This window comes from Ursus arctos, unplaced genomic scaffold, assembly GCF_023065955.2.
Source record: "Ursus arctos isolate Adak ecotype North America unplaced genomic scaffold, UrsArc2.0 scaffold_33, whole genome shotgun sequence".
NCBI lineage: Eukaryota > Metazoa > Chordata > Mammalia > Carnivora > Ursidae > Ursus > Ursus arctos.
Window position 1 is genome coordinate 28,002,011 of NW_026623019.1, and position 27,978 is coordinate 28,029,988.

A 27,978-nucleotide genomic window follows, 5' to 3' on the forward strand; every position below is an offset into this window, starting at 1 on the left:
ACTACGAGAAACAAACTGAGGGCCTCAGAGGGGCGGGGGGTGGGGGAATGGGATAGACCGGTGATGGGTAGTAAGGAGGGCACATATTGCATGGTGCACTGGGTGTTATATGCAACTAATGAATCATCGAACTTTATATCAGAAACCGGGGATGTACTGTATGGTGACTAACATAATAAAAAAATCATTAAAAAAAAAAGAATTGATATGTAGGCATAATTTTGGATTGGGGATTCTAGTTTATTGAAAATAAATTTTATTTTGGGTGACAAATATTTGAAGAACAGTACTGTATACTTCTGAATATTAAGAACACGTTTCTTTTAGCAACTTTTTAAAATATCCAAAACACAAGTCTTTGAGTGGTGCTCACAGCAATAATTTTCCTTAACTATTTTAATAAATGATGAATAATCATAAAAGATCATTTGTAGTATCAAAAGAAAATATGTTCAGATTTTACTTTGACAATTCCACCTCCAGCAAGTATTTCTGAGTGCCTAATATGTAGAGGGTCTGTTTCATTTGCTTGGGATGCATTATGAACAAAACATAAAAATCCTGTCCTCAATGGAGGCTTTTTAAAATTAGCATAAAGACCCTCAGTAGGCAGGCAGACAGAAAAAGGACTCTTCCAGGGTCTCTAGATGTGGCATCCGTCTGTTGGAATAAAAGCCCATTACCTGAAAAGGAGATCAGCCAGGCAGGGAGAAGGAAGCATTCATGGGTATAGCATAGACCATGGTCTCTAGCTGCTAATGTATGATTATACAGAGAGGGGTTCTGTGGGCCTACCCCAGTAGGGGGACAGCAGATAAAGCCTAAGTGCCCAATCATGGCACTCTGTCACCTGGACTTCCAATGACTGACGCAGACTACTTGGGTGAATTAACTTCATTCTAGTGGGTAGATGACCTTGAACTTAATAGCAAACCCAATCATAATTCTAAAAGATTGTATATAAAAAGGGGTATGAGGGAGAGGATTCTAAATATCTTAAGAAACTGAGAAAAAGTTTTAAGAAAGAATGACTTTATATTACCACCTATTATTAAAACAGAGCAAACAATAACTCTTGATTATTTTTTGGGAATACAGCACTAACTAGTTATTATCTTTTTTGCAGATGCATCTTGGCAAGAGCACTGGCAGCTCTAGTGTGTGATGTTCCATTTCTAAAGTCCTAGAAAGTATTTATCTTTTCCTGATTGAAACACTCATCAGTGAAAAATTCAGTATTAGGCTACAAAGATAGAATATTTTGGCTTATATAAGGTATATGCCAGCCCTGATTCCAAAAGGAGGATATGTTGCTAACAGAATGTAGAGAATGGGTCAAGAGCAGTCTTTATGAATGACAATTTAGTATGTGAACATATTTAAAATCAGTAGGAAAGGGGTGAATTATCAAATGGTATGTGGAATTGAGTATTAATACAGAGGGGAAAAATGTAGATTCTTACATCAAATGACATAAAAAGAAACACTGGGTATACAGAGACTTCTACTTTGTATGCAGTTACGATGGTGAACATTTGGCTCTGGCAGTGTGATATGGATCCAGGCAGCAATGCTGGCAATCACGATAGCGAAGGCTTGCTCAGCAGCTTGAGTCCAGTCAGTATTATCACAGAATAGGGCATCTCGTTCAACAACTCAGATGTGCGTAGCAGCTCACTTCCCCCCACAGTTAACAGCACCACAGAGTGCTTTTGTCAGCCTGCAGTTTTACTACCAGTGTGTCAAAAACCTAGGCACAGTAAGAACCAGAGTCAATACAAACGCTGCAAGTTTCAAACGGAGCACCTGCCATGTTGAGAACACCCTTGTGTCCTGCCCTTTGCGAGGAGCAGCCACATCAATGTTGGGGTCCGTATAATGGCACTGAGACTAGATAGTCAGTGTCCGGTGATTCCTACTAGCCTGCCACTGACCCAGGCCCCATCAGAGTAACTTCTACGAATTAAGGGCCCTACTGAGCCAGCAGCTTTGCTTCAGGCGGCAGAGTGGGGGATAGGTTTCCTCTGTAAGGGACAGCTGCTACAATCTGATATACAGCTGAGATACTGCTGGGACCAGGACAGCTGTATTCTTAAATGTACCATGTGCATCTTACACGTGAGGCTTCTGTCCTTTATATTTTGTCAGCCAGCTGAGCCCAAGAGTAAGCTAACAGCTGCTTTACAAAAGGAGTATACTTGATAGCCTTGTTGGGGTATCAAGTCAAACCACCCTTCTCCCCCACATCAAGGGCATCTCTTGTCAGAAATGCCAATCAAGAGAACGCCTAGTCACAGAGACTGAAGCACAAAGTGGTCATTAAGGCCTGCGGGACCTGAGATATCTTCTTTACACACAACTCTTCCTGACTGGGAGAATCCCTTCTGAATTATGGAAAGGGGAAGTACAGCACATAACACATTCCTACTACACTTTCAGATTTAGAAGTAACCACAGTATACCGCGCTGGCTTAAAGGGCCCCATTTATTCACAGGGTCACATTCATTTCCCTTGCCTACTGTAACCCCTGCCCTAACATTATTTTCTAAATCTAGATACTCCGTACTTCCATGTAAAGTGGTAAGATGTTGACTTGGGCACCTGTATCCCATAAAGCCATACAAGTTTGAGCCCCTCTCCTCCCTAAAAGTTCCCCAAAATACTTGGGTGGGTTCCAATGGTCATGGCTCCCCAGTGGAGACAAGAAGCTTTCCTTCCCCTAAAACAGCTGATATTGGGGCATACGGAGGTACAACAAAGTGTGTGAAGGGAGAGTGGCTTCATGACATTAAAGCAGCATTTACTTTACTTGCACAGGTGTGCTCACATTTCAACCAAAAATCTTCCAATCTTTTAGGTTCATAGAAAGCCCTATAAGAGGTGGTATCATCTATTTCATTACATTGAAAAGAGATTTTTTTAAAATGAATTCTCTGATGATCTTTGAGGGACTCCTCACACCAACCCTTTAAGAAGTGTTATCCCCACTGACTGATGTAAGCTTGGTTTATATACTAACCTTCTACCTCCCCAGCAGAGGGATGGCTAAATTATGTTCAAAAGGAAACAGATGTAAACATGTAAGAGCTCAATAGAATACAAGCTTACTGCTTGATCACAAAATGTTCAAAAGGTAAAGATGTGAATGAGAATTTTGTTTCACATATTTACCTTGTAAAAGCTGTGCTGCCATGCTAAAGTACGATACTCAAAGTTGTCCTGGGTCATCTCCATTTTATTCTGACGGCATCCTAGTAGTTTGTCAGTGGGGTCTTTTGTCACAAATGGATGTGGCATAAAACATGAGCATCCATAGTCCCAAAGACCTACTCAGAGGAAAGAGAGACCAGGAAATTTTGTGTGTTATCTAAAGGGCATGGCTTCATTCAAAAGGGCTCTCCATAGTACCTTGAAAGAAATATCAGTCTGTGTATACTCTGATATACTTTCAGGGTTGCTTTTTGGATAAAATTCTCCCGGCATTCGTATTTATATGGTTTCTCTCCTGTGTGGGTTTTCTGGAGTCAAATGACTTAGTCTTTCAGCCATTCAGCCATAAGAATTTTCCACAGTTGTTATATCAATAGGGTTTTCCTCCTCCCTGAACTCTCTGGCGAACATTTAAAGTTGACTTCTTATACAATTTTCCAAATTCATTACATTCATAAGCTTTCTCCCCACTGTGAATTCTCTGATGTATTCTGAGGTTTGATTTCTGGCCAAAAGTTTTCCCACATTTGTTACACTGAAAAGGTTTCTCCCCTGTATGAATTCTCTGATGATCACTAAGGATTGCCTTCCGGACAAAATTTTTCCCACATTCATTACATTTAAATGGTTTCTCCCCAGTATGAATCCTCTGATGCACTCTAAGGGTTGATGTCCGGGCAAAAGTTTTCCCACATTCATTACATTTAAATGGTTTCTCTCCTGTGTGTGTTTTCTGATGTTGAATGAGATGGTCTTTTCGCCAGAAGGATTTTTCACATTCATTACATTGATATGTTTTCTCACCACTGTGAGTTCTCTGATGTATTCTGAGGTTTGACTTCTGACCAAAAGTTTTCCCACATTCATTACACTGAAAGGATTTCTCCCCTGTGTGAATTCTATGATGATCTCTGAGGGTTGACTTCTGAACAAAAGTTTTCCCACATTCACTACATTTATAGGGTTTCTCTCCTGTATGAATTCTTTGATGTCCCCTGAGGGTTGACTTCTGGACAAATGTTTTCCCACATTCATTACACTTGTAGGGTTTCTCTGCTGTGTGAATTCTCCGATGTGTACTGAGGTGCGACTTCTGGGAGAAAGTTTTTCCACATTCATTACATTCAAATGGTTTCTCTCCTGTGTGAGTTCTCTGATGTTGAATGAGATGTCCTTTTTGAAAGAACGATTTACCACATTCATTACATTTATAGGGTTTTATCTCAGAGTGAGTTCTCTGGCGAACTTTGTGGGCTGACATCTGGCAGGATTTCCTATTTTCATGACATTCAAAAGTTTTATCCCCAGTTTGTGTTCTGTCATTACATACCAATGGGTTCTCTTCCGTGGCAATTCTCTGAAGTTGAGTGAGGTGTGACTTCTTGTTGAAATTATTTCCACTTGCATTACATCCATTATGTTTCACAGCCATGTTAAATTTATTGTGTTCCTTAACAGCTGATTTCCCACAGAAGGATTTCCCACATTGGTTAAGAAGAGAGTGTTTCTCCCCTATCCCAGTTCTTTTATAGTCAAAGATAGCTGTTTTTTCACTTTTCCCCCTAAATTCAGCATCTTTATAGGATTTTTCTCTTGTGTGAATACTCTTATGTGTAACACAAGCAGCCTCATTATAGAAGGCTTTTCCAATTTCATTATATGTAAAAGCTTGCTCCAAAGTTTGACACTTATGATTCTCAGGAAGATTTTCCTTATAACTGAGAGCTTTCCCATTTTTATTACATTCACGAAACTCCTCTCCAGTATGAGTTCTCTCAAACTTAATTTTAAAAGACAAATTTTCACATACACTATAGCAATTTGGTTTTTTTGTTGAATAGGTTCTATTATTAATGATAAACTGGGAAATATTTTGCAAATTTACTCCCCATGAGTCATATTTACAGGATATTTTTGTTGAAACAGGGGCTAGGTGCAGATTAAACTGTTTTCCCAAAACTTCCTCTTCCTCTCCAGTCAATGGTTTATTATCGATGAATATTATTTCCTGCAACTGTTTATCTTGGATTTTCTTGTTCTTCTTCATCAGGTCATCTCCGTAATCTTCTAAAACAGAGATAAATTGAAAATATCTTATGAACCTTACATTTCTTACGGGTGGGACATATATAGTCTATATTGCATTTCATTTTTTGGTTTTCCAAGATTAAATAATTTTTGTGTGTGTGTTCCTCACCCTCCTTTAAGAAACAATATTGAAATAGTGAAAATGAGAGAGGAAATTGGTAATAATTACATATCTGCATTTTTGGATTGTGATAAATTGCATTTTCCTACCGGGGTGAAGAAAGAATAGAAATTAGACGTAAAAAGTCTAATGGTTATTTTAGGGGACAAGAAAACCAGATAATGGGGTGAACACAGTGGGACTATATAAACTTAAGTACAGTAACAGAAGAATTAGGAGATAATGAACACTGATGGACAAGGCCCAACAGGGGAAGAGTTTGCTTTGAGGAAATATATTATAGTCCTACCCTATCTAGGCTATACTGATAGAATACTCAAGAGTCTACTACTTTCAATTTGATATCCCTTATTTCCATTCAATTCTTCAACATCAAATCAAAATTGATAGTACAACTTCCCTCATGATTAAATGAAGAAGTTTATAGCTCAGGATCTAACCTATCCATAAGTCACAGTAATACAAACAAGCGTAAAACTGATAAAAGGAAAATCTATTCTTGCAACTGAATTAGATTCACTGCTCAATTCCTGCTGTGGTACCTTTATTTTATCAAAATTGAATGGTAAGTGAACCTGACCACCTCATCCTAAATTTCCACATTTCAATTTGATATGAGGGGTATATGTATTTTATGTATGCATGTAAGCTCTATGCCCAATGTGGGGCTTGAACTCATGACCCTGAGATCAAGAGCTGCATGCTCTACTGACTCAGCCAGTGAGGTGCCCCGGGGGGTGTGATTTTAAATGGGGTATCATGGAAGGCATTGCTGCAAAGATGGCATTTAAGAAAGGTCCAAATCATTTATGCATTCTAGATGGCTGTCGTTTGAGCAGATGTAAATACCATCTGCTATTTTTGGTTCATCTCTTCACTCTCCTAAGTATGAAACAAAACTTGTATCTGCATAAAACTTACATGAACAGTTAAACAGTACAGAGTGAAAACTAATATTAGAAACCTTGTCAACCTGAAACCAATACTATACTGTGTGTTAACTAACTTGAATTAGGAAAAAAAAAAAAAAAAAAGGAAACCATGTCAAGAAACAGAAAAAAAATGGCTCTGCAAAAATCCCTATTTATCTCTGCCCATTCACTACTCTCCTAATATTTATATAATTGTTTCCTTGATTTTTTGTGTGTGCGGTTTTACCACCCATATATGAATTCCTAAAAATGTAATTGAGTTTTGCATTTCTGACATTTACATATAAAAGTAACCACACATGCATATTTATATTGTTTGGTTTCTTTTGCTTAAGATTATGGAGCTAATTATCCTTAAGGAATACAACTCTTTCTTCATTCTACTGCTGATGAGCCCAATTTTTAACAAAAACAAACAATACTACCCTAAGTAAATACTGTTATATTCACCCTAGGGAATATAATCATGCCTTTCTGTAGGGTATATAGTTAGGAAAGGAATTCCTTGCTTACAAATTATGTAAAACTTTAACCTGATTTGATAACATCCTCCTGATTATGCAGTGGTTTTACCAGCTTACATTTTCCATCAGTAAGTAAGATTCTTTACTGTTTCACATCCTGATCAGGACTTGGCTTTCCCAAATTCGTTAATGTGACATCATACCATGTGTCTCTCATCTCACTTTGTATTTACTTTTTGCATTCTGTGAAAGCTAATGAGAGACCGAACACATTTTCAAAGATTTAATGATTATTTAAAAGTTCCTGTTTGGTGTTTTGCTTATTTTTCAAATGGATTGTCACCTTTTCCTACACTGACTTGTGGAAGTTTTTACACTTTCAGGGTACTTATTCTTTCTAGGTTACTTGTACTATATTCATATTCTGCTTCTCTATGGCTTGTCTTCTCATCCTTTTAATGGTATCTTTTGTAACACAGTCCTCAATTTAATGTAGTCAAGTTTATTAATCATTTTCTTCTGACTGGTGCTTTTTGTGCCTTTGAGCCTAACAGAAAAGTCTTCAAATACAAAGGTGTTTAATGCCAAACTGACCTTCTGGAGTCTTAAATACCCCAAGAGAATTCTGTCTGCTAGTGCTCAGGAACTCACCTTGGTGGCTCTGGTTTGAGAATTTTTCCTCTAAGAACCAAGGCTCCTCTCCTTGCTCCAACTTGACGATTACTGCTGGTTTGAAAATGCAGTTCCCTGTACACAGGGAACAAGGGAGTATTTAGGATGGATGATGAGCTTTTTAGTTTCCAAAGTGTAAAAAGATACAGCTTCAGAAGCAGCACCCTGAAGATCCTGATTTGAACTTATCATGGGGCATTGACAAAACACTTCTTTTATTCTTCAAAAGCGCCTAGTTAATTTTATACTCCTGAATGACATGCCTCAATAACATTAAAATCTATATAAAATATTCATATGTATTGGTGCATGAAAAGGAAATGCCTTCTATATGCTGTGATGAGGGTTAGACTTGTCTGCTCACCCACTGACACCAGGTTGTTGTAGTTCTCCAGCATCACATCTCTGTACAGTGTCCTCTGAATAGGACCCATTTGCTGCCACTCCTCTTGGGTGAATTCCACAGTCACGTCCTTGAATGACACTGATGCCTGCAACAGGACATTTCTGCTCAATCTGAAGGGTTCAGAATTAGGTGACATAGAAAATACCCCTAAAAACAATTCTTATGTTTACTGTAAAGAATTTAAAACAAATGAATACAAAAGATGCGTATTTTGAATCTAACTTTAACTTATAATGTGGAAGCATTCAATGAGTAAAAATATTTCTAACTTAATTTTTATGTATTTATGAGTTCTATGCACATATTTTAAGTATATTAAACTTTGTTTTAAAAAAAATTTTTAAGCAAAAATGATAAATTTCCTACAATTTTTATCAAACACCCCAATATACTACCCTGAGCATATTCTAGGGTAGGGGTCAGCAAATTATTACCTACCAAATCTAGCTTACCACTTTTTTAATAAATAAAGTTTTCCTGCAACATAACCACACATACCCAATCATTCTGTATTGTTCATGGTAGCTTTTTTTTTTTTTTAAAGATTTTATTTATTTATTTGACAGAGAGAGACAGCCAGCGAGAGAGGGAACACAAGCAGGGGGAGTGGGAGAGGAAGAAGCAGGCTCCCAGCGGAGAAGCCTGATGTGGGGCTCGATCCCAGAACGCCGGGATCACGCCCTGAGCCGAAGGCAGACGCATAACGACTGAGCCACCCAGGCGCCCCAGTTCATGGTAGCTTTTGTGCTATAACAGCAGAGCCTACTAATTCTATCAGAGACCTTATGACAATCAAAATTGAAAACATTTACTATCTGATCCATTGCAGACAAATTTTGCCAACTTTTGGACTAACCAATCAATTAAAAGAAAGACTAACAGCATAAAAGCAACAAAGAAAACACAATTAACAGAAAGGAATATATGTAGATTGAAAATAACAGGAAGAAAAAATATACATAATTATGAGCCATAAAAAACAATAAAGGTAAGAAAATATGATAAAATATATTAACTACTTATGATCCTTTTAACAGAAAATATAAAAAACATAAGGTGGTATGCCTTTGAAAACTTACCTTCCAAATACAGTCAATTTTCATTATTCACAGATCCTGTATCTGCAAATTCACCTCACTAAAATATACTTCAAACCTCAATACTCATGATTTTGCAGTATTTATGGACACTTCCAGAAAGATAAAAGATTTGAGTGTCCACCACATTTTCCTAGCTGGAGTGGAACAAGATAATGCTTTGCAAAATGCTCTTTTTGCAGACTATTTAGCACACTCTTTGCATTTTTGTGATTTTTCTTGTGTTCCCCCACCTGTGTAATGCAGAAATGCTGTCTAGTGTTCCTGAGTGCAAGGCTGTGATATGTCTTAGGGAGACCAACTGTGTTAGATAAACTTTGTTTCAGCATTAATTATGGCGCTCTTGGCCATTAGTTCTTGTTCATGAAACAATATATTAAATAAGGTACTTTTAAACAGAAACACACATAATACAAGGTGATATGCTGAATGGCTGACCAAAATGTTTTGACTAGAAACTCAAAGGAACTTAACACTGTATTTCCCCTAGGAGCAATGACTCAGTATTTGCTAATTTAACGTTCATGTTGATGTTAGAGACAATAACCATTGCAAATAGTGAGAATCAATTATGTGTAACAAAAGTTGATAGAAAATGAGACAGATGGATCCATAATTATAAGTAGTTTTATAAAAGTATAAGTAATTTTAACACAACTCTCAACTCACAGGGCAAGCGGACTGAAAAACCAATAGAGATTTAGAAAGTGGTCAGCAACAGCCAAGGGGGAAAATCTGGCTTGCTGGGTTTTTTTGTTTGTTTGTTTTGTTTTGTAAGTAAGGTCTCGTTGGAACACAGTCCCGTTCATCTGTGTATGGATTACCTATTGCTGCTACAGCACAACCGTAGAGTTCAGTATTTCCAAAGAGACCGTATCTCCCACAAAGCCTACCACCTGACATTTACAGATGAGGTTTGCTGACCACTGATATAGAAGGTTTAGAAGACATAAATAACCAATTTGAGTAACTGAAACATATAGGATAACATAATCATAACCAATTATTTTCTAGTGCAGTTTGCATATTAAAAATAAAGACAGTAAGTCTGTCTCACCAAATTAGAAAAGATTACAAACATACAGTGTGGCTTTGGGATTTTAGCTCAGAGACGTAGAAAGCTGAAAAGAGCAATACTAACATCCTTACAACAAGAACAAAGCTAGGCAGATTGAAAATTAAGGTCCTCTTTTTTCTTTTATTCATCAGAGAAATGAAATTGCTTAACAAATAAGCAGTTTGAAATCAGGACAAAGAGAGGCATCTGTAGGGAGAATCAGGACCCATTTGTTTGCTTACTGGACCACATGCTACCAAACTTCATATAAGATGATAGAAAGATAAAGCTAGAAAAATTTTAACAACCTGATAAAGGCCACATGTGCACAAATGTTAGAGTGTGAAGTCCCTGAGAAGGAGGTGTGTGTCACAGACATAGTGTGATTTCTACCCTTTTGTGACATTTTCTCTAAGAACCCAGTCTGTGCACAGAAAGGACTGGGGAGAATTTCGGGGAAGTCCCTTCCTGTGCCATGTGGTACCGGCTAGTCTAGGGGAAGAAAAGTCACTGCTAAATCCACTCAGATCTATATCACTTATTTAGGCAAAGCTCAATAAAACAAATAACTTGAGGCCACTGGTGGTACCCCCTTGCAGTAAGGGGACAGCAGTAGCAGACCCTACCAAATGCTACCCGGACCCATCTGCCCTGTCTCTCCTAGGTAATAAAATATCTAAATGGTGACATGCAAGTTCTTAGTGCCTAAAACTGAGGTTAAATTGGAAGATAAGCCCCAGAGAACTGTCATTATTTCACTGGTTTGGTAGCTCCCTGAACATCCCATTCATAAGTCAAAGCTCACCTACTGCAAATAGAATTTTCTCTGGGGGCATGACATTAGTTAAGAAAGAAAAAACCCCATGGGATATTCTTTACCATCATGGCTGCCTCAGGCAGTTTGTAACAGTTAAAGGAAACAACAGCCTAATTAAAAAGCTTAGGAGAAGTTGGAGCAAGATATATACAGAAAGGGCTTTGCAAAGCTCAGACATCTCTCTGGGAATCTAGAAGGTGGCACACATGCCCTGGGCTATGTGCTTATTCAGGAAAAATCTGAGAAGGTACTAAACTTGCCTCTCATTAACCTTGGGGCTCTGTGAAAGAAAAGCGAAGGTGAACTCAAGATAGTAAAATGCCAAGCTAACTGTTGAAGGCATGCCCCAACCTATACATGGAGCATCTTAGCAAAGATTGGAGCCTTACTGGTTACAAGCACTTACGGAAATCATTGTCCAACTATTAGCTGACTATTTAACCAATGGTGTGGGGATGTCCACACAACAAAGAATATAGGTTGTACAGAATCCATTCAACAGAGTCACTAAACAAATGACAGCTGTGGTGGAGTGGTATTCTGATGATAAATTAACACATTATATTTTAAATGTCTAGTTTTCAACAAAAATTTAAGACATACAAATAAATGAAAAAGTTTCAAAACTATATATGACAGAGAAACTGTCTCTGAGGAAGTCCAAACATTGGAATTACTAGATAAATACTTTTTAAAAAGATTTTATTTATTTATTTGAGAGAGAGAGCACGAGTGGAGGGGGCACAGAGAGAGAGGGAGAAGAGACTCCTCACTGAGCAGGGAGCCTGACACCAGGCTCTATTGCAGGACCCTAGGATCATGACCTGAGCTGAAGGCAGATGCTTAACCAACTGAGCCACCCAGGCGCCCCTAGACAAAGACTTTCAAAAAACTGTTTTAAATATATACAAATAACTAAAGAACACCATATCTAAAGAACTAAAATAAATGAGAACGTGCAATGTAAATAAAGAATATAAATAGACAAAAATAATATATAGTTGATGAAAGAGCAAACTGAAATTCTGAAATTATGGAATTTGAAAACTTGAAATATTAAAGTACAATAATTGTAAATTCCCTAGAGGTCTCAATAGCAGATCTGAACATGTACGAGAATCGGCCAATTTTGAATATAGACCTAATGAGATGATACAATCTGAGGACAGAAAGTAAAAATAGGGAAAATGAACAAAAAGCCTCAGTGACCTGTGGGACACAAGCAAACATCCAAATATAGCAACATCCACATGAGAGGAATAGGAGGGGGAGAGAACAGAAGGGGCAGAAAAACAGTGAATCTTGAAAGCAGCAAAAGGGAAGTGTCTTATCACTTCTAAAGGCTCCAAAATAAAGTCAGCAGTTGATTTGTCATCAGGAACCAGGGAGATCAGAAGGCAGGGGTATGACATATTTACAATGCTGAAAGGAAGGCCTATCAATCAAGACTTCAAAATTCAGCAACAGTGAAGAAGAAATTATGACATTCCCAAATAAACAAGGACTGGGAAAGTCTGCCAATAGTACACCTACCATATAAGAAATATTAACAGAGAAGTCATTCAGGTTGTAATGAGAATACATTAGATAATAACTCAAATCCACAAGAATAAAGAAAACGATGTAGGTAAAAGTTACTACACAGGTGAATATACAAAAGGCACTGCAAGTGTATTTTTTTTTGTATTTATTTTTCTCCTATATGATTTCAAGAAAACTGCATAAACCAGTAATTAGAGATCTCACACAATGTATAAAAAGGTAACTTAGATACTAACAGCACAAAGCAGAAGGGGATGGAACTATAGAGGAGGAAAGTTTTAGAATATTTTTGAAATTAAGTTGATATTCATCTGAACAAGACCGTCACAGTTAAGATGTTAAAAGTAATCAACAAGGTAACCACTAATAGAAAAAATGCGGTAAAGGCACAAGGTAATTAAAATGGTACACTAGGAAATATTAATTCAAAAGAAAAGAAGTAATAGTGAAGTTGAAAAACAAAAAGGACTTATTGCATACTGAAAAGAAATGTCTAAATGGAAGACATACCTGCTACTCATCAGTAACCACATTAAATGTTAGTGGCTAAAAACTTAAATTAGAAGGCAAAGACTGGCAGAATGGATTAAAAAAACATTATTCAATTGCATCCTGTCTGCTAGGCACACTTTACATTTTTTTTAAAGATTTTATTTATTTGAGAGAAACAGCAAGTGAGAGAACACAAGCAGGGGGAGGGGCAGAGGGAAAGGGAAAAGCAGACTCCCCATTGAGCAGGGAGCCCCATATGGGGCTCGATCCCAGGACTCTGGGATCATGACCAGAACCGAAGGCAGCCACTTAACCGACTGAGCCACCCAGGCACCTCTCATTTAAAGACACAATAGCTTGAAAGTAAGACTGGTGAAAAATATACTATGTAAGCAGTAACCAACAAAGCCCTGGACTGCCTATAGTAGGACTAGAGAAAATAGATTTTAAGGCAAAAATAGAGAATAAGGACATTTTATAATGGTAAAAGTGTCAATACATGAAGATGATATAACAATTATAAACATACATATACCTAAAATACAAACACATGAAGCAAAAACTGAAAGAATTAAAAAGACAAGCGATTCAACAATAACAGAGATTTTAAAGCCCCACTTTCATAATGGATAGGACTACTAAATAGAAGACCAATATGGGAAAAGCACACTTAAACAATACTATATCAACTAGACCAAGACGGATACAAAAATAGGTATCTACAAGAACACTCAGGCCAACACCCACAGCATACACATTCTTCTCAAGTACATATGGAACACTCTCCAGGACAGGTTATACATTAGGCCACAAAACAAGTCTCAATTCATTTTAAAAGTTAAAATTATATAAAGTACCTCCTATGACCAAAATAAAATGAAACAAGGAATCAATGAGAAGGGAAACTGGAAAGTTCAAAAATATGGGAAAATGAAACAACACACTCTAAATAAACCCCCAAAACATCAAAGAATACTAACAAGGGAATTACAAAATACTTTGACACAAATGAAAATGAAAACACAACATACACCAAAACTTATGAGATACAGCTTGCAGTGCTCATAGGGAAATTCATAGCTGTAGCACATTTAAAAGGATCTCAAATCGATAACCTAATTGTACACCTTATGGAACTAGAAAAAAGAAGTGTGAACTAAACGCAAAACTAGCAGAAGGAAAGAAGTAATAGAGATTAGAGCAAACAAAAAACAAGATAAAGAACAGAAAAACAACAGAATCAACTAAACAAAGCTGGTTCTTTGAAAAATCAACGGAATTGGTGAACCTTTAGGTAGAGCAAGAAAAAACACTCAAATTTACTAAAATAAGAAATGAAAGTGGGGGACATTACTACTGACATTTCAGAAACAAAAAGGATTATTAGAGGTACTATTAACAACCGTACACCGACAAATTAGATAACCTAGAGGAAAACGACAAATTCCTAGAAACATACAAACTATTAAAGTTGACTCAAAAAGAAACAGAAAATCTGAACAGATCCATAGAAGGAGACTGAATAATTAAAAACCTCCCAATAAAGAAAAGCTTAGGACCAGATGGCTTCATCGACGAATTATACCAAATGTTTAAGAAGAATTAATACAAATCCTTCTCTAACTCTTCCAAAAAATAGAAAAGGGAACACTTCTTAACTTATTCTGAGTTACTTTGAACTAAAGCCAAAGAAATCACAAGAGGACTAAAGACCAATATTCTTTATGAATATAGATGCAAAACTCAACAAAATACTAGCGAACAGAATAGCAGTATATTAAAATGATTATACACCATGACCAAGTAGGATTTATCCCAGGAATGTGAAGGTGGTTCACCAAATTAAATCAATCTATGTAACATACTACAGTAATAGAATGAAGGAAATAAAACCACATGATCATCTCAGTTGATACATAGAAGCATTTGACAAAATCCAGTACCCTTTCATAATAATAAAAAAAATCACTCAACAAAATAGGGATAAAAGGGAACTTTCTCAACACAATAAAAAGCACTTGCAGGGCATCTGGCTGGCTCAGTCACTAGCATGCGACTCTTGATCTCAGGGTTGTGAGTTTAAGAGCCCCATGTTGGGAGTAGAGTTTACTAGGGGAAAAAAGTACTTATGATAAACCCATAGCTAACATCATACACAACGCTAAAAGACAGGATGTTTTCTTCCAAAAATAAAAAAAAATATGATAAAGATGCCTGCTGTATCCAATTCCATTTATTATACTAGAAGTTCTAGCCCAAGCAAATAGGAAAGAAAAAGAAAGACATCAAAATTGGAAAGGAAAAACATAACTTGTATACGTGTACATATGTCTTGAATGTTAACAGCACTATTCACAACAGCCAGAAGACAGAAACAACCCAAATGTCCATCAGCCAATGAATGGATACACACAATGTTGTATATCCTTACAATGAAACGTTGAAAACATTATGCTAAGTGAAAGAAACAGTCACAAAGTCCACATATTGTACAATTTCATTTATTTTAAATGTGCAAACGAGACACCTCTCTAGTGACAAAGTTAGTGGATGCCTTTGGCTGGGGTGGGGTATGTTGGGATTAGGGGGGTGATGGCTAATGGTACAGAGGTTTTTGGGTTTTTTTTTATGTGATGAAAATATTCTAAAATTGATTGTGATGACTGTACAACACTGAATTGTATACTTTAGATGTATGAATTGTATGGTATGTGAATTATATCTTCATAAAACTAAAAAAGGACACTAAAAATAGGATTATTCAGATTTTCTTGTATCTATTAAAGAAATTGAATTTATTATTAAAAACCAGCTACGAAGAAATCCCAAGGCCAGGCCGCTTTATCGGTATATTTTCTCAAACATTTAAGGAAGAATTAACAACAATCTTAAACCTCCAGAGAACAGAAAATGAGGACACACTTCCCACCTCATTTTATGAGAGCATAATATTGATGCCAAAACCTGACCGAGACATTACATGAAAGGAAAAGTTTGGGCCAATTATCTCTCCACTAATGCACATTCAAAAATATTAACTGAAATTTAACAAATTGAATCCAGAGACATATTAAATGATAGTATTTTATGACCAGGTGGGAATTAGTTAAACATTGATAAATCAGTCAATATAATTCACCCCTTTAACAGAATTAAGGAAGAAAATTATATTATTATCTCACTAGATGTAGAAAAAGCACTTCACAAAGTATAACATCCATGTACAATTAAAAATTCAGAGGAAACCAAAAACAAAACCTCCTTATTCTAACAAACAGTGTGTATAAAAATCCTAGTTAAATCCAGACTCAATGGTGAAATATTGAGTACTTTCTCCTTCAGGTGATGTATAAGAAAAGGATTTCTATTATCATCACTTGTATTCAACCTTGTACTAGAAAGACAAGAATAAGGCTTAAAAAGAAATTAAAGACATAAAGATTGGAAAGGAATAAGTAAAAATGTCTTTACTTGCAAAAGACATGATTGTGCATATTTAAAATCCAAGAATCTACAGGGGAACTTGGGTGGTGTCCGACCCTTAGTTTTGGCTCAGGTTGTGATCTCATGGTTGTGAGATCAAGCCCCAAGTCAGGCTCAGCATGGAGTCTGCTTGAGATTCTCTCTCTCCCTCCGCCCTTCCTGCTCATGCTCTCTCTTTCTTTCTCTAAAATCAATCAATCAATCTTTGGAAAAAAAAAAACAAAAACAAAGAATCTACAAATAAATTACTAGAATAAGTGAACTTAACAAAATGGCTTGGTAAAAGATCAGTATTAAAAAATCCAGTTTTTTAATAAACCAACGATAAATTAGAAAATGAAACGTAAAAAACAATATTATTTATAATAGGGTCAAAACAGGGAGGCCTGGGTAGCTCAGTTGGTTGAGCATCCAAGTCTTGATTTAGGCTCAGGTCATGATCCCAGGGTCATGAGACTGAGCCCCGTGTCAGGCTCTGGGCTCAGCACAGAGTCTGCTTGCGGTTCTCTCTCTCCCTCTGCTCCTCCACCAGCTCAGGCACATGTGCACACTCTCAATAAATAAAATCTTAAAAAAATACTAAAACAAAATAAATCAAACACATAGAAATAAATCTAATGAAACATGTCAAAGACTTCACCTCTACTTTGAAAAACTACACAACCAGAATTCCTGTGGAAACCGATGAAATTTCTATGAAAATACAAAGGACTATAAATTAACCAATAAATTTTTTGAAGAAGTAAAACTTTAAAGACTTTACACTACCGTATTTCATGACTTAGTGTAATGCAACAGTAATTATGACATTGAAGTACTAGGAAAAAAATAATTGGATCAAAGGAAGAGAATACATAGTCTAGATATGGACCTACATATATATATGGTCACTTGATTGCCAACAGAGGCCCTGTTTTAATTCAGCGGACAGAGGATGGTCTTTTCGACAAACAGTGCTAGTGCAACTGGCTATCCACATGGAAATGTGAATCTTGACACTTACTTATACCATACACAGAAACCATTCTAGGTGGATCAAGCTCAAATAATCAAGCATCTGCTAAGAACACAGGAGAATACTTGTGTGATCTTAGAGAAGAGAAAGATCTTTCAAAGAGACACACAAAGAACTATCTTTAAAGAAAACATTGATAGTGACCTTTATGAAATTTAAGAACTTGGTTTACCAAAAGACATTACTCAAAAAAAAAAAAAGCTAAGCCACAGAATCCAAAAACAGTTGCAACATACACATCTGACAAATGAATTGTATTGATAATACAGAAAAAATTGACTAATCAATAATATAAAAGCAAGGATTCTAACTAAGAGAACTACTTTACATAAAAGAATATCTACATGGTCAAAACACAAATAATGGTACTGAAGTTAGTATTTATTACAGAAAAGCTGATTATTAATTTCAATGAGAGACCACTATACACCCACCAGGATGACTTAGATCAAAAAGCCTGACTGTAGCAAGTGTTGGTGAGAACTTGGTACAGCCCGAACACTGGCAGCATAAATTGGTTCGACCACTTTAGAAAGCTAATTGTGGTATATGATAAAGCTGAACAGATGCTTAGTCTATGGATCAGCCGTTCTATTTCTAGGTATAACCAAGGGAAGTGAAGATAGACCAACAGACACAAAGGAATGTTCACAGCAGCTTTATTCATAACAGTCCCCAAATGGGAAAATACAAGTGAAAAAACTCACCAGCACATGAGAGCAAACAAATAAATCACCATACAGTCATATAATGAAATTCTGCATAGCAATACAAAGGAAGTAGTGAAACACAGCAAGACTGATGATCTCAATGTTATATACAGAGAGACAAGCCAGACCTCCCCTTCCCTGTAAGAGTACAGATTATATGATTCCGTTTACATGATGTTCAAAAATGAAGTTATTCTATTTTTTTTTGACATGTGATATTAGAATAGTAGTTGTCTCTACAGAGCAGAGCAGTAGTTACTACCTAGAAATCGGAAGGAGGGAAACTCTAGGAGTGATGGAAGTGTTCTTCATCTTAATCTGAGTGGTAAATTACGTCTGTACGTATGTGTATATACATGTAAAAATCCACCCAGTTCATACTTAAGAATGCATTTCACTAGTATTAAAACTGTACCTCAGTTAAAGAAATAAATAAAAAGGAAAAAAGAAAGAGTGCATACAAGAGAAAAATTAACAAAATTTTATACTTAATAATTTTGGAAGGCAGGAACATGTCTCTTACATTATCCCTTTGTATCTTTCCATAAGTTAAAAATTTCCCAAAATGTCACTAGTAAAAATGAAAGAACCTCGTCTGGCAGAAAAACTGTGTCCAACGACAAATAACAAAACATGGAAATATAGGTCACACGTCAGAAAAAGGGTTAATTCTTTAATAATTAAAGAGCCCTTAAAATTAGCAAAAAGGAGGAAGGCTGATTAACAACTACGCACACACACACACACACGCACACACACAAATGACTTAGAAATACACTAAATTGTGCACAGTCTCAGCTCTCACACACTTCTGGAACAGGGATCATCATCGTTCTGCCCTGTGCCAAGAAAAACTCCAGAGTCGTCTTGTCTTACTTCACCCCTTTCACATTCTGTTCGTACTTCCAAATTAAAAGGAAAACTGATTTTATTGCATGAATTTCTTCCCCATGTTCTATGTCAGAACTCAGATGAAACCAAACCCTTAAAGATGGCATCTAAGGACTTCTAGTGTTATATGCTTTTTGTCTGACACAAAATGCATACATTGAGGTTGTTAGGGTGGGCCCTAACCCAATTTGTACAGGGGGAAGATGGGGTGAAGACACAGGGAAAAAGCCCTCCATAAGCAAAGAAAAGAGGCCTGGAACAGATTCTTCCCTCACAGCCCTCAGAAGGAACCAACCCTGTCCATTCCCTGATTTGGGACTTTCAGCCTTCACACTGTGAGAAAATAAATTTGTTGTGTAAGTCACCCAGTCTGTGGTACTTTATTATGAAAGCCCTAGCAAACTAATAATACACCTAGTCTAGTTCCAACATTTATCTCAATCTCTATCTCTTATTATTCTCTAGGAAGAATTCCAAAGTGTAATATGCAAAGATTCTTACTGGACCTTGGATGCTTTGTTTAGGCCTTCATGTTGTTCCCTCAAAATGCAGTAACCTCCCTCTACTCTGCCCCAATTAAAATCCCACCCATTCTTCAGGACTGACACGATCCTTTTCAACTACCCACCTTTGACCAACTAAGCCTACGACATCAATCTGTCCTTTCTGTGACAAATTACAAACCCTGATGCCAATACAGCTCCAAAGATCGATTAATCAGCTAATGCCTTTAATTAGAACTTGTTTACCACGTATGAGGAAGAAATCTCCGCATTATTCCCAGCACCTCCTATATATTATCTTCCCCAAGCGGATTGTGCTTGCCCACAAGAATTTAGTCCTTCTTAAAAGCATACAGTCTGGAGATGATCCGGTCTTAAAGAGGAGGGGGCTAATTGACAACATTCTAGAGAAAACACAAGACAAGGGCGTCAGGAAAACTTCTTGGAGAGTCCTTCATTCAGAAGAACAGGACTTTTTGTCATGCGTAGAACAAGTATGCATAGGTTTCTAGGACAAAAGATAGTAACCACTTGGGCTCTGCCTTGTGAGAAATGAGATGTTTTTCCGAGAAAGATAGAAATCCAAATTCTTTCAGTGGCCCAGTTCCATATAAAGAGGGAATACTCTTTTATTCAAAAACAGTTTGATGAGCAATCTCAACCAGAGAAGCTGAGGACAAGAAAATCGTATTGTTTCCTGCATGAGGAAACCAAAGCTGACTCGTGACAGGTCAAAAGTAAAGAGCCAGACCTCACATCCATTAGAACGGTCACTATCAATACAAGAGCAAGTGCTGGTGAGGATATGGAGTGACTGGAATCCCTGTGCACTGCTGGTGGGAATGTAAAATGGTGCAGCTATTGTGGAATGGAATGGTGGCTCCTCAAAAAATTAAACATAGAAGTACCACATGATCCAGCAATTCCACTTCCGGGTATATATATCCATTAGACTGGCAGTGTCTCGAAGAGGTATCTGCATACCTATGTTCATAGCAGCATTATTTGCCATAACCAAAAGGTGGAAGCAACTTAAGTGTCTATCACCTGATGAAGGGACAAATAAAACGTAGTATATACACACAATGCCGTATTATTCAGCCTACGAAGGAAGGAAATTCTGATACATGCTAAAACATGCATCAACTTTGAGGACTTTATATTAAGTGAAATAAGCCAGTCACAAAAAGACAAATACCATATGATTCCACATATACTAGTAGGGAAATTAACAGACAGAAAGTAGAATAGTGGTTGCCAGAGACTGACTGGCAGGAGGAATGGAGAGTGGTTGTTTCATGGGTATAGAGCTCTAGTTCTGCAAGATGAAGAATTCTGTAGATTGGGTGCATAGCAATATGAATGTACTTAACATTACTGATCTGTACAGTTAAAAAATGGCTATGATAAATTTTATGTTATCTGGATTTTACCACAATTAAAAATAAATGAAAACAAAGAAAAAGAAAGAAAAGAGCCAGGTGTTTTAGTTGTACAGGCTGCCGTAACAAAATGCCATAGACTGGGTGGCTTAAATAGCAGACATTTCTTTCCTCACGGTTCTAGAGGCCAGAAGTCCAAGATGAGAGTATCAGCATGGGTGGGTTCTGGTGATATTCTCTTCCTGGCTTACAGATGGCCACTTCTTGCTGTGTCCTCACATGCCCTTTGCCTGGTGCCTGTGTATGGAGAAACAGAGACAGATCTCTGTCTCTCTCTCTCTCTTCCTTTTCTTAAAAGACCATTAACCCTATTAGATTACTATCCTACCTTCATGACTTAACTTCATTCCCACCTAAAAGCTCTATTTCTAAATACAGTCACACTGGGGGTTAGGGATTCAACATATGAATTTGGGGGGGGCATAATTCAGTTCATAGCCTCAGGTGAACGGAATGAGGATGCGGTTCTAAAGGTCAATCCAGAGAAGACAATGAGAAGATGATACGATGTAGTCAGGAATAGGAGGATGTGTTTAAAAAACTAAATGAAGTTTGGTTTGCTGTACAATAAAGTTACATAGTCAATTTTTTAATGTCGCATTCTCCACTAGATTGTGAACAATATTTGGAAGGAAAACCATCTGTATTGTTTAAACTTTAAGTAAAGCGCATGTCACTTCCTTGGAACATCTTGGCTGCTCAATAAACAGTTGTCAAAAACGTGAGAGCACCAATAAAGTTAAAAAAAAAAAAAAAGACGGCGGAAGGGGTAATGTCTGCAAAGCCTGAATGTTATTCTGAGGAACTGGGCATTTTATGGTGTGGGGTGCCAAGTCACTGAGGTGATTTACACATGGACGAGACATTACCTCACTAACATTTATATGAACTACCCACGTGGAATATGTGCTTCAGTAGGTGAAGAAAGAAGTGGGCAGGTTAGTAAAGAAGCTATTCCAGCAGTTCAGGTGCGAGACCATGAGATAGCAGTAGGAGGAATAAAGTAGAGGAATGCATTTAAAATACATTAGGTTTGACCATATAAAATTGCTGTTATCTTTGACAAACAGGAAAAGCAGGAAGACATGGTTACACACCAGATGTGCCAGGAGTTGAGACAGTGAGGACAAGAGAAGCCAGGATGTACTGCACTTTTGTGGCTTGGGTGTCTGGCTGACTGGGGACGTATCAGCTAATAGGGAAAGATGAGGGAAATTAGTTTGGGAAGGACTGTAAATGTTAACTTTTACTTTGAGTCAGTTGAGCGGGAGATGCCTTTTAGATACCTACACAGAGATGTTGAGTCAACTATGTCCAACACGACAGCTACTAGCCACGTGTAACTATTTAAAACAAATTAACAATTCGGTTCCTCAGTCACACTAGCTGCATTTCAAGTGCTCAACAGGCATACATGGGTAGTGGCCATCATTTGGGACAATGCAGATACGATTGTTTTCATCATCATAAAAAGTGCTGTTGGTGGGGCATCTGGGTGGCTTAGTTGGTTAAGTGTCTAACTCTTGATTTCAGCTCTGGTCATGATCTCAGGGTCATGAGATCAAGCCCCATGTAGGGTCCCACACTCAGCTGGGAGTCTGCTTGGGATTCTCTCTCCCTCTCACTCTACTTCTCCCCCTGCTTGCATGCTCTTTCAAAAAACAAAACAAAACAAAACAAAACAAAAAAAATAAACAAAAATTTTTAAAAAAGTGCTATTGGTCCCAGTGGGCTGCAGAGCCACACTTGTGGGAACTAGGAAAAACATCACTGTTGAAATCAGAGTGGGGATGAAATGAGTCAAGAGGACCATCTAGAAGAATAGTGAGAAGGAACAGAAACTTGTGATGAGGCACGTGAAAGGGCAAAAGAAAGATGACTCCATGAAAGAAACAGGCAGGATGGCAGCAGAGGCCATCACAGACACTAACACAGGAGACCTTCCAGAAGGACAGAGTAGGGGCAGAGTCAGGCACTGCAGACAGGTCTGTGAGGTAAGGACAAGGCAAGACCCACTGGACTTGACTGTAGTTAGGTCACTGGTGAGTGCCGGTCACAGGCATATGAGAAGAGACACCAAAGTGTCATGCAGTAGACTACAATGTGAATGGAAAGTGTGGTAGCATTTGCTAGAGAACAGAACTTTAAGCTCTCTGCTGAACAACTTGTTCAAGACAGGTATTGAGAGAAATATTTACACAGAGCTATTTTCAGGACATGAATGTACCAGCTATTCATGCTGACCTCCAGTTAGTCTAAGTATTATCTCTGGATCTTTCAGAATGATCAGAAAAAGGTCTACTACTTCTGTTTTATTTACATGGATAACTGTATTAACGAAAGCCCTACTCTGGCAATGCGCCCCTTACTTCCACGGAGGACAAAGTGGAAACAACATTTTACAATGATTTCCAGGTTGTTACTGGAAAGATCTTCACCTACCTGAAGACCAACAAAGACATTCTCCCTGACTTTCGTGACTGTAGATTCCATGAGGAAGGTTTAAGATTCTCATCAATGCAAATCCTGAAACAAATATTGTCTGACTCTCTGCCATGGCTATCAGAAAGGCCAGGAAGAAATCCGCACCTGCCCTTTGGAAAATCTGTAACTTCACAGGACTGCATCTATCCACCTGCCAACTGTGCTGTACTACTCACCTGCTTTTCTCTACGTTCCTTGAATGGTTTTGATCCATTTCAATTTCTACTTTTCTATGTTAATCAACCACCTATAAAATCCATTATGAAAAAAGGTGTATACAAATAACTCACCTGAGATGTGTTCATTTTCTGCTGTTGTTGGGAGAGTACAGAGAACTGTGACAGATATGCTGGGGATAAGGAAAGAGGAATGCAATTATGAGAGGTCTGGTGAGCTTCCACCAGTTGCCTAAAAATCTCACCGCACCAGCTGGGGAAAAGGCCTCCCTATGGAAAAATGTTCTGTTGACCCTGGAGAAGGGGCAGGAAGCACCACATAGAGACAGCACTCCCAGAATATGTAATACATCTCTAATATGATCACGTGGAAATAATCCTGCTGTTTTTCACTGGTGACTATAACTTATTTCCTATTAATTTTTAAAATGTATGTCCCCCTCTAACTAACAAAAAATTAGAAGAGGGTAATATTAATATCCTATTATTTATACTTTGAGTTAGAAAATCAACAGAAAACTGCGGAAAAAAAGATCCTTAGTGCCAAAATATTTTAAAACCATTTTGTTCTTTTGGTAAGACTTTTGATGAGACACTTCTAGCGACTTATGTGTGATAGAATGAACTGCACTGTGCTTTGCTCCTAGCTCTGTCCTCGGTGACCAGGGGACACACACCTCAAGCTCCATTTTTTTTTAAAGTTTCAAAAAAGTCAGAGATAGAAATCCCCTCCATTACTGTCATTTTACAATTCTGTATGTTCAGGATAAAGGAAGCCTCCGCCTAGCTCTAGATGCCACTTGTGATAGACAATGTGAGAGTGGCTCAGCATCTGGAAAGAGGGAAAAATGAGGAAAATGGGGGAGCTGTTTAAGAAGGACTGAGACTGAATTTCCTTGGCTCTGGCTGTGGCTTTTCCTGTATGGCCTGATAGTCACCCATCTCTTTCAATCCCAGCTCACCACCTTCTGCAAGCTGGTCCAGGTGACATCACCAAGTCCGGCTCTTTCTGGACAAGGTAATTAAGAACTGCTTCTGGCGGAGCAAATTAGGACCCACTCTTTTCTGGGTTCTTCCGCATGTTCTGAGGCTCTGGTGAGGGTGGTTCCTGTCGGATGAGCTCTTCTTCCCGGTGGGACTCCTGTACCCGGGGCTCCTCTCCTGTCTCCCACACAAGAGCTACTTTGTTCCAGACGTTGAGACTTAGGCCTAGGAAACAAATTCCTTTTAGTTGAAACTTTCGAGAGCAAAGTTTCTCAACTTCAGCAATGCTGACATTTCGGGCTGCATAATTCTTTGTCACGTGGGGCCTGTCCTGTGCATTGTAGGATGTCTAGCATTTCTGGCCTTTACCCACCAGACACTAGTAGCACTCCTCCTTTGTTGTGACAACCCAAATCATCTCCAGCCAGTTCCGAAAGTCTTCTGGAGAGCAAAATCATCCTGGTTTGGAAGCACTGGTGTAGGGCCTCAAAAATTCATTAGAATGCTCACCCATTACTGTAGCCACTAGCCACATCCCACTATTTAACATTTGAAATGTGGCTACCACATGTTGAATAATGTTTTGTATATATTGAGATAAACAGCATGTTCTTAAAACTAACTTCTCATGTTTTAGTTTTTTGGGTTTTTTTTAAGATTTTATTTATTTATTTGACAGAGAGAGCACAAGCAAGGGGAGGGGAAGAGGAGAAGCAGGCGCCCCGCTGAGCAGGTAGCCTGATGCGGGACTCGATCACAGGACCCTGAGATCATGATCTGAGCCAAAGGCAGAGGCTTAACCGACTGAGCCACCCAGGCACCCCACGCATTTTAGTTTTTAATGTGGCTACTAGAATATTTAAAATTACATATGTGGCTCACCTTATCTCCTAGACAACACTGCACTGCAATATCAGACTGTGACTTCAGAAGACAGAGACAGCTTAGACAGCACAGCAAGTGCCAGGAGGCTCAGTCTTACCCCGCTGCGGAGACATGCCAGAAACCCTGGAATAGACACACCTGCCACAGAGTGACATTTGGCTCATGTTGACTCTACAATCATAGTCCTGAGAATATGGGGGGGTGGGGACGTCACTCTACTAGTGCTGTGAAGGCTGCAATGCTGGGTTTTAGGTAGGCAGGATATTAGGAATAGCTGAACCTGGGAGCAAAGTATAGCTGTATTTACATCCTGGCTGCCTCACCTTTTTGACCTTCAATCTGTAATGTCATTCTTTTGAGTCCATTTTCTTTCTTTTTCTTTCTTTCCTCTCTCTCTCTCTCCTTTTCTTTTCTTTTTTCTTTTCTTTAAATTATATGGTTAATACTATGCAAAGAGCCCAGATGTCCATCAACAGATGAATGGATAAAGCAAATGTGGTGTGTACACACACACACACAATGGACTATAACTCAACCATCAAAAAGGATGAAATCTTGCCATTTCCAATGACATGGATGGAAGTAGAGGGTATTATGCTAAGCGAAGTAACTCAGAAAAAGACAATTATTGTATGATTTCACTCATATGTAGAATTTAAGAAACAAAACAGGATCACAGGGGAAAGGAGGGAAAAATAAAATAAGAAATCAGAGATGGAGACAAACCATTAGAGACTCTTAACTACAGGAAACAAACAGGGTTGTTAGAGGGAAGGTGGGTGGCACGATGGGGTAACTGGGCGGTGGACATTAAGGGGGGGGCACATGATGTAATGAGCACTGGGTGTGGTATGCAGTTGACAAACCACTAAACTCCACCTCTGAAACTAACAATACATTATATGATAATTAGTTGAATTAAAATAAAATTTAAAAAAATAAAATTATATGGTTATACCTATAAATAGGGTGGCTGTAAAGATTAAGTTAAATACTAAATAAAAAAAGAACAAAGTGTATTCCATTATGATGGGAGCCAACACTACGTGTTGGCTTATACCTTGTACCTATTACTGCTTACTCACTAGCACTTAGTTAAATGCTTTATAGATGACAACTTACCTCTTTCTGAACAATGCCTCCAAGTTTTTACTAATATCCTTATTTTCAGATGAGAACCTGACTTATGCCCAAGTGACAAAGGAGGAATTACCTGATCTTTCTGGCTTTTAAGCTCAAGGCCAGGGCGCGCTTTATGCCAGGTTCACGGTCAATATCCAATATCCTACACGTGCACTACCCTCCCGCCGCCAGCTCGAGATCTTCCCAGGGCCGGCTGCAGTCAGCGCCCGCACTCCAGTCCACAGGGAACATCTTCCTGAAGCACTCGTCCCATCTGGGCCCCTGGAGCCCGCGGGGCTCGGCCCCGTCCCCAACCGCCTTTGCCAAATCTAGATTCTCGCCCGGCTCCGGCATCAGCGGCGGGGCTCCCGCCTTGGGGAGAGCGGGGAGTTCCCGAGACATCTGGGTCCCTTCCTCTGGCCATAAGCCCACCCCGCCCCCGCCAGGCGCGCTGAGGCCCAGGAACCCCCGCCCCCGCCCCTCTCACCTGAGGGCAAACCGGCCGCACCCCTACGGCCGGAGAGAGCGGAAGCAGGGAAGTGGGGTTGACTGCACATGCGCAGGGAAAAGTCCAGGATATCCGTTCCTAGAATGCAGCGCGGTGAGCCAGGGCATTCAGGACTACATTTCCCATGAAAACACCGCGACTCCTGGCGGATTTGGAGTGTGTTGGAGCCGCCGTGGGGGCGGGGAGGCCAGGGTAAAAGAGGGCGTGATAAGATTAATAGTGTGTATTAATATCTGGAGCCCAGATTCTACCAAAACCCCAGAGGTCATGGGTTAAACTTTGACCTAAGATGAAATACAATATGTGGTCATGGATCAGATCCTGGTTGGAGAAAACAAGAAGACATTTAAGAACTGGGGAAATTGGTATATGGATTGGATATTAGAAATAATAAGGGAAGTTATTGTTATTTTTGTTAATTGTGGTAATAACATTGGGATTATGCAGGGACGTTTGCTTTTTTAAGCGATGTATACTAAAATACTTAGCATTATATTACATATTTGTAATTGAAAAAAATAACAACTAGAAAAAGCAAATATAGCAACATGTTGAGGATTTCTACCTCTAGTATATGGATATGCTCCTTTTACTATTTTCTACTTCTCTATGCATTTGGAAGTTTTGTAATATAAAGTTTATAAAGGGAACATTTTGACCTGTTTTTTTAAAAGTGTGCTTGTTTTTGTTTTTGTTTTTGTTTTTAAATTTATCTGACAGACAGCCAACGAGAGAGGGAACACAAGCAGGGGGGTAGTGGGAGAGGAAGAAGCAGGCTCCCAGCGGAGGAGCCAGATGTGGGACTCCATCCTGGAACGCTGGAATCACGCCCAGAGCCGAAGCAGACGCTTAACGACTGCGCCATCCAGGTGCCCC

At 38.5% G+C, this 27,978-nt stretch overlaps 1 protein-coding gene across 1 annotated transcript; it reads right to left on the bottom strand.

The window, feature by feature from the left end:
- Positions 1-219: 219 nt before the first annotated feature.
- On the bottom strand, positions 220-27,220 carry ZNF510 (zinc finger protein 510). Its single transcript, XM_048218356.2, has 6 exons — positions 27,082-27,220; positions 24,663-24,812; positions 23,718-23,776; positions 7,853-7,979; positions 7,468-7,563; positions 220-5,278 (listed from the first exon to the last, which is right to left on the bottom strand). The coding sequence occupies exons 1-6, from the start codon at positions 27,149-27,151 to the stop codon at positions 3,582-3,584; spliced, it is 2,199 nt and encodes a 732-aa protein (XP_048074313.2). The 5' UTR covers positions 27,152-27,220; the 3' UTR covers positions 220-3,581.
- Positions 27,221-27,978: the final 758 nt, after the last annotated feature.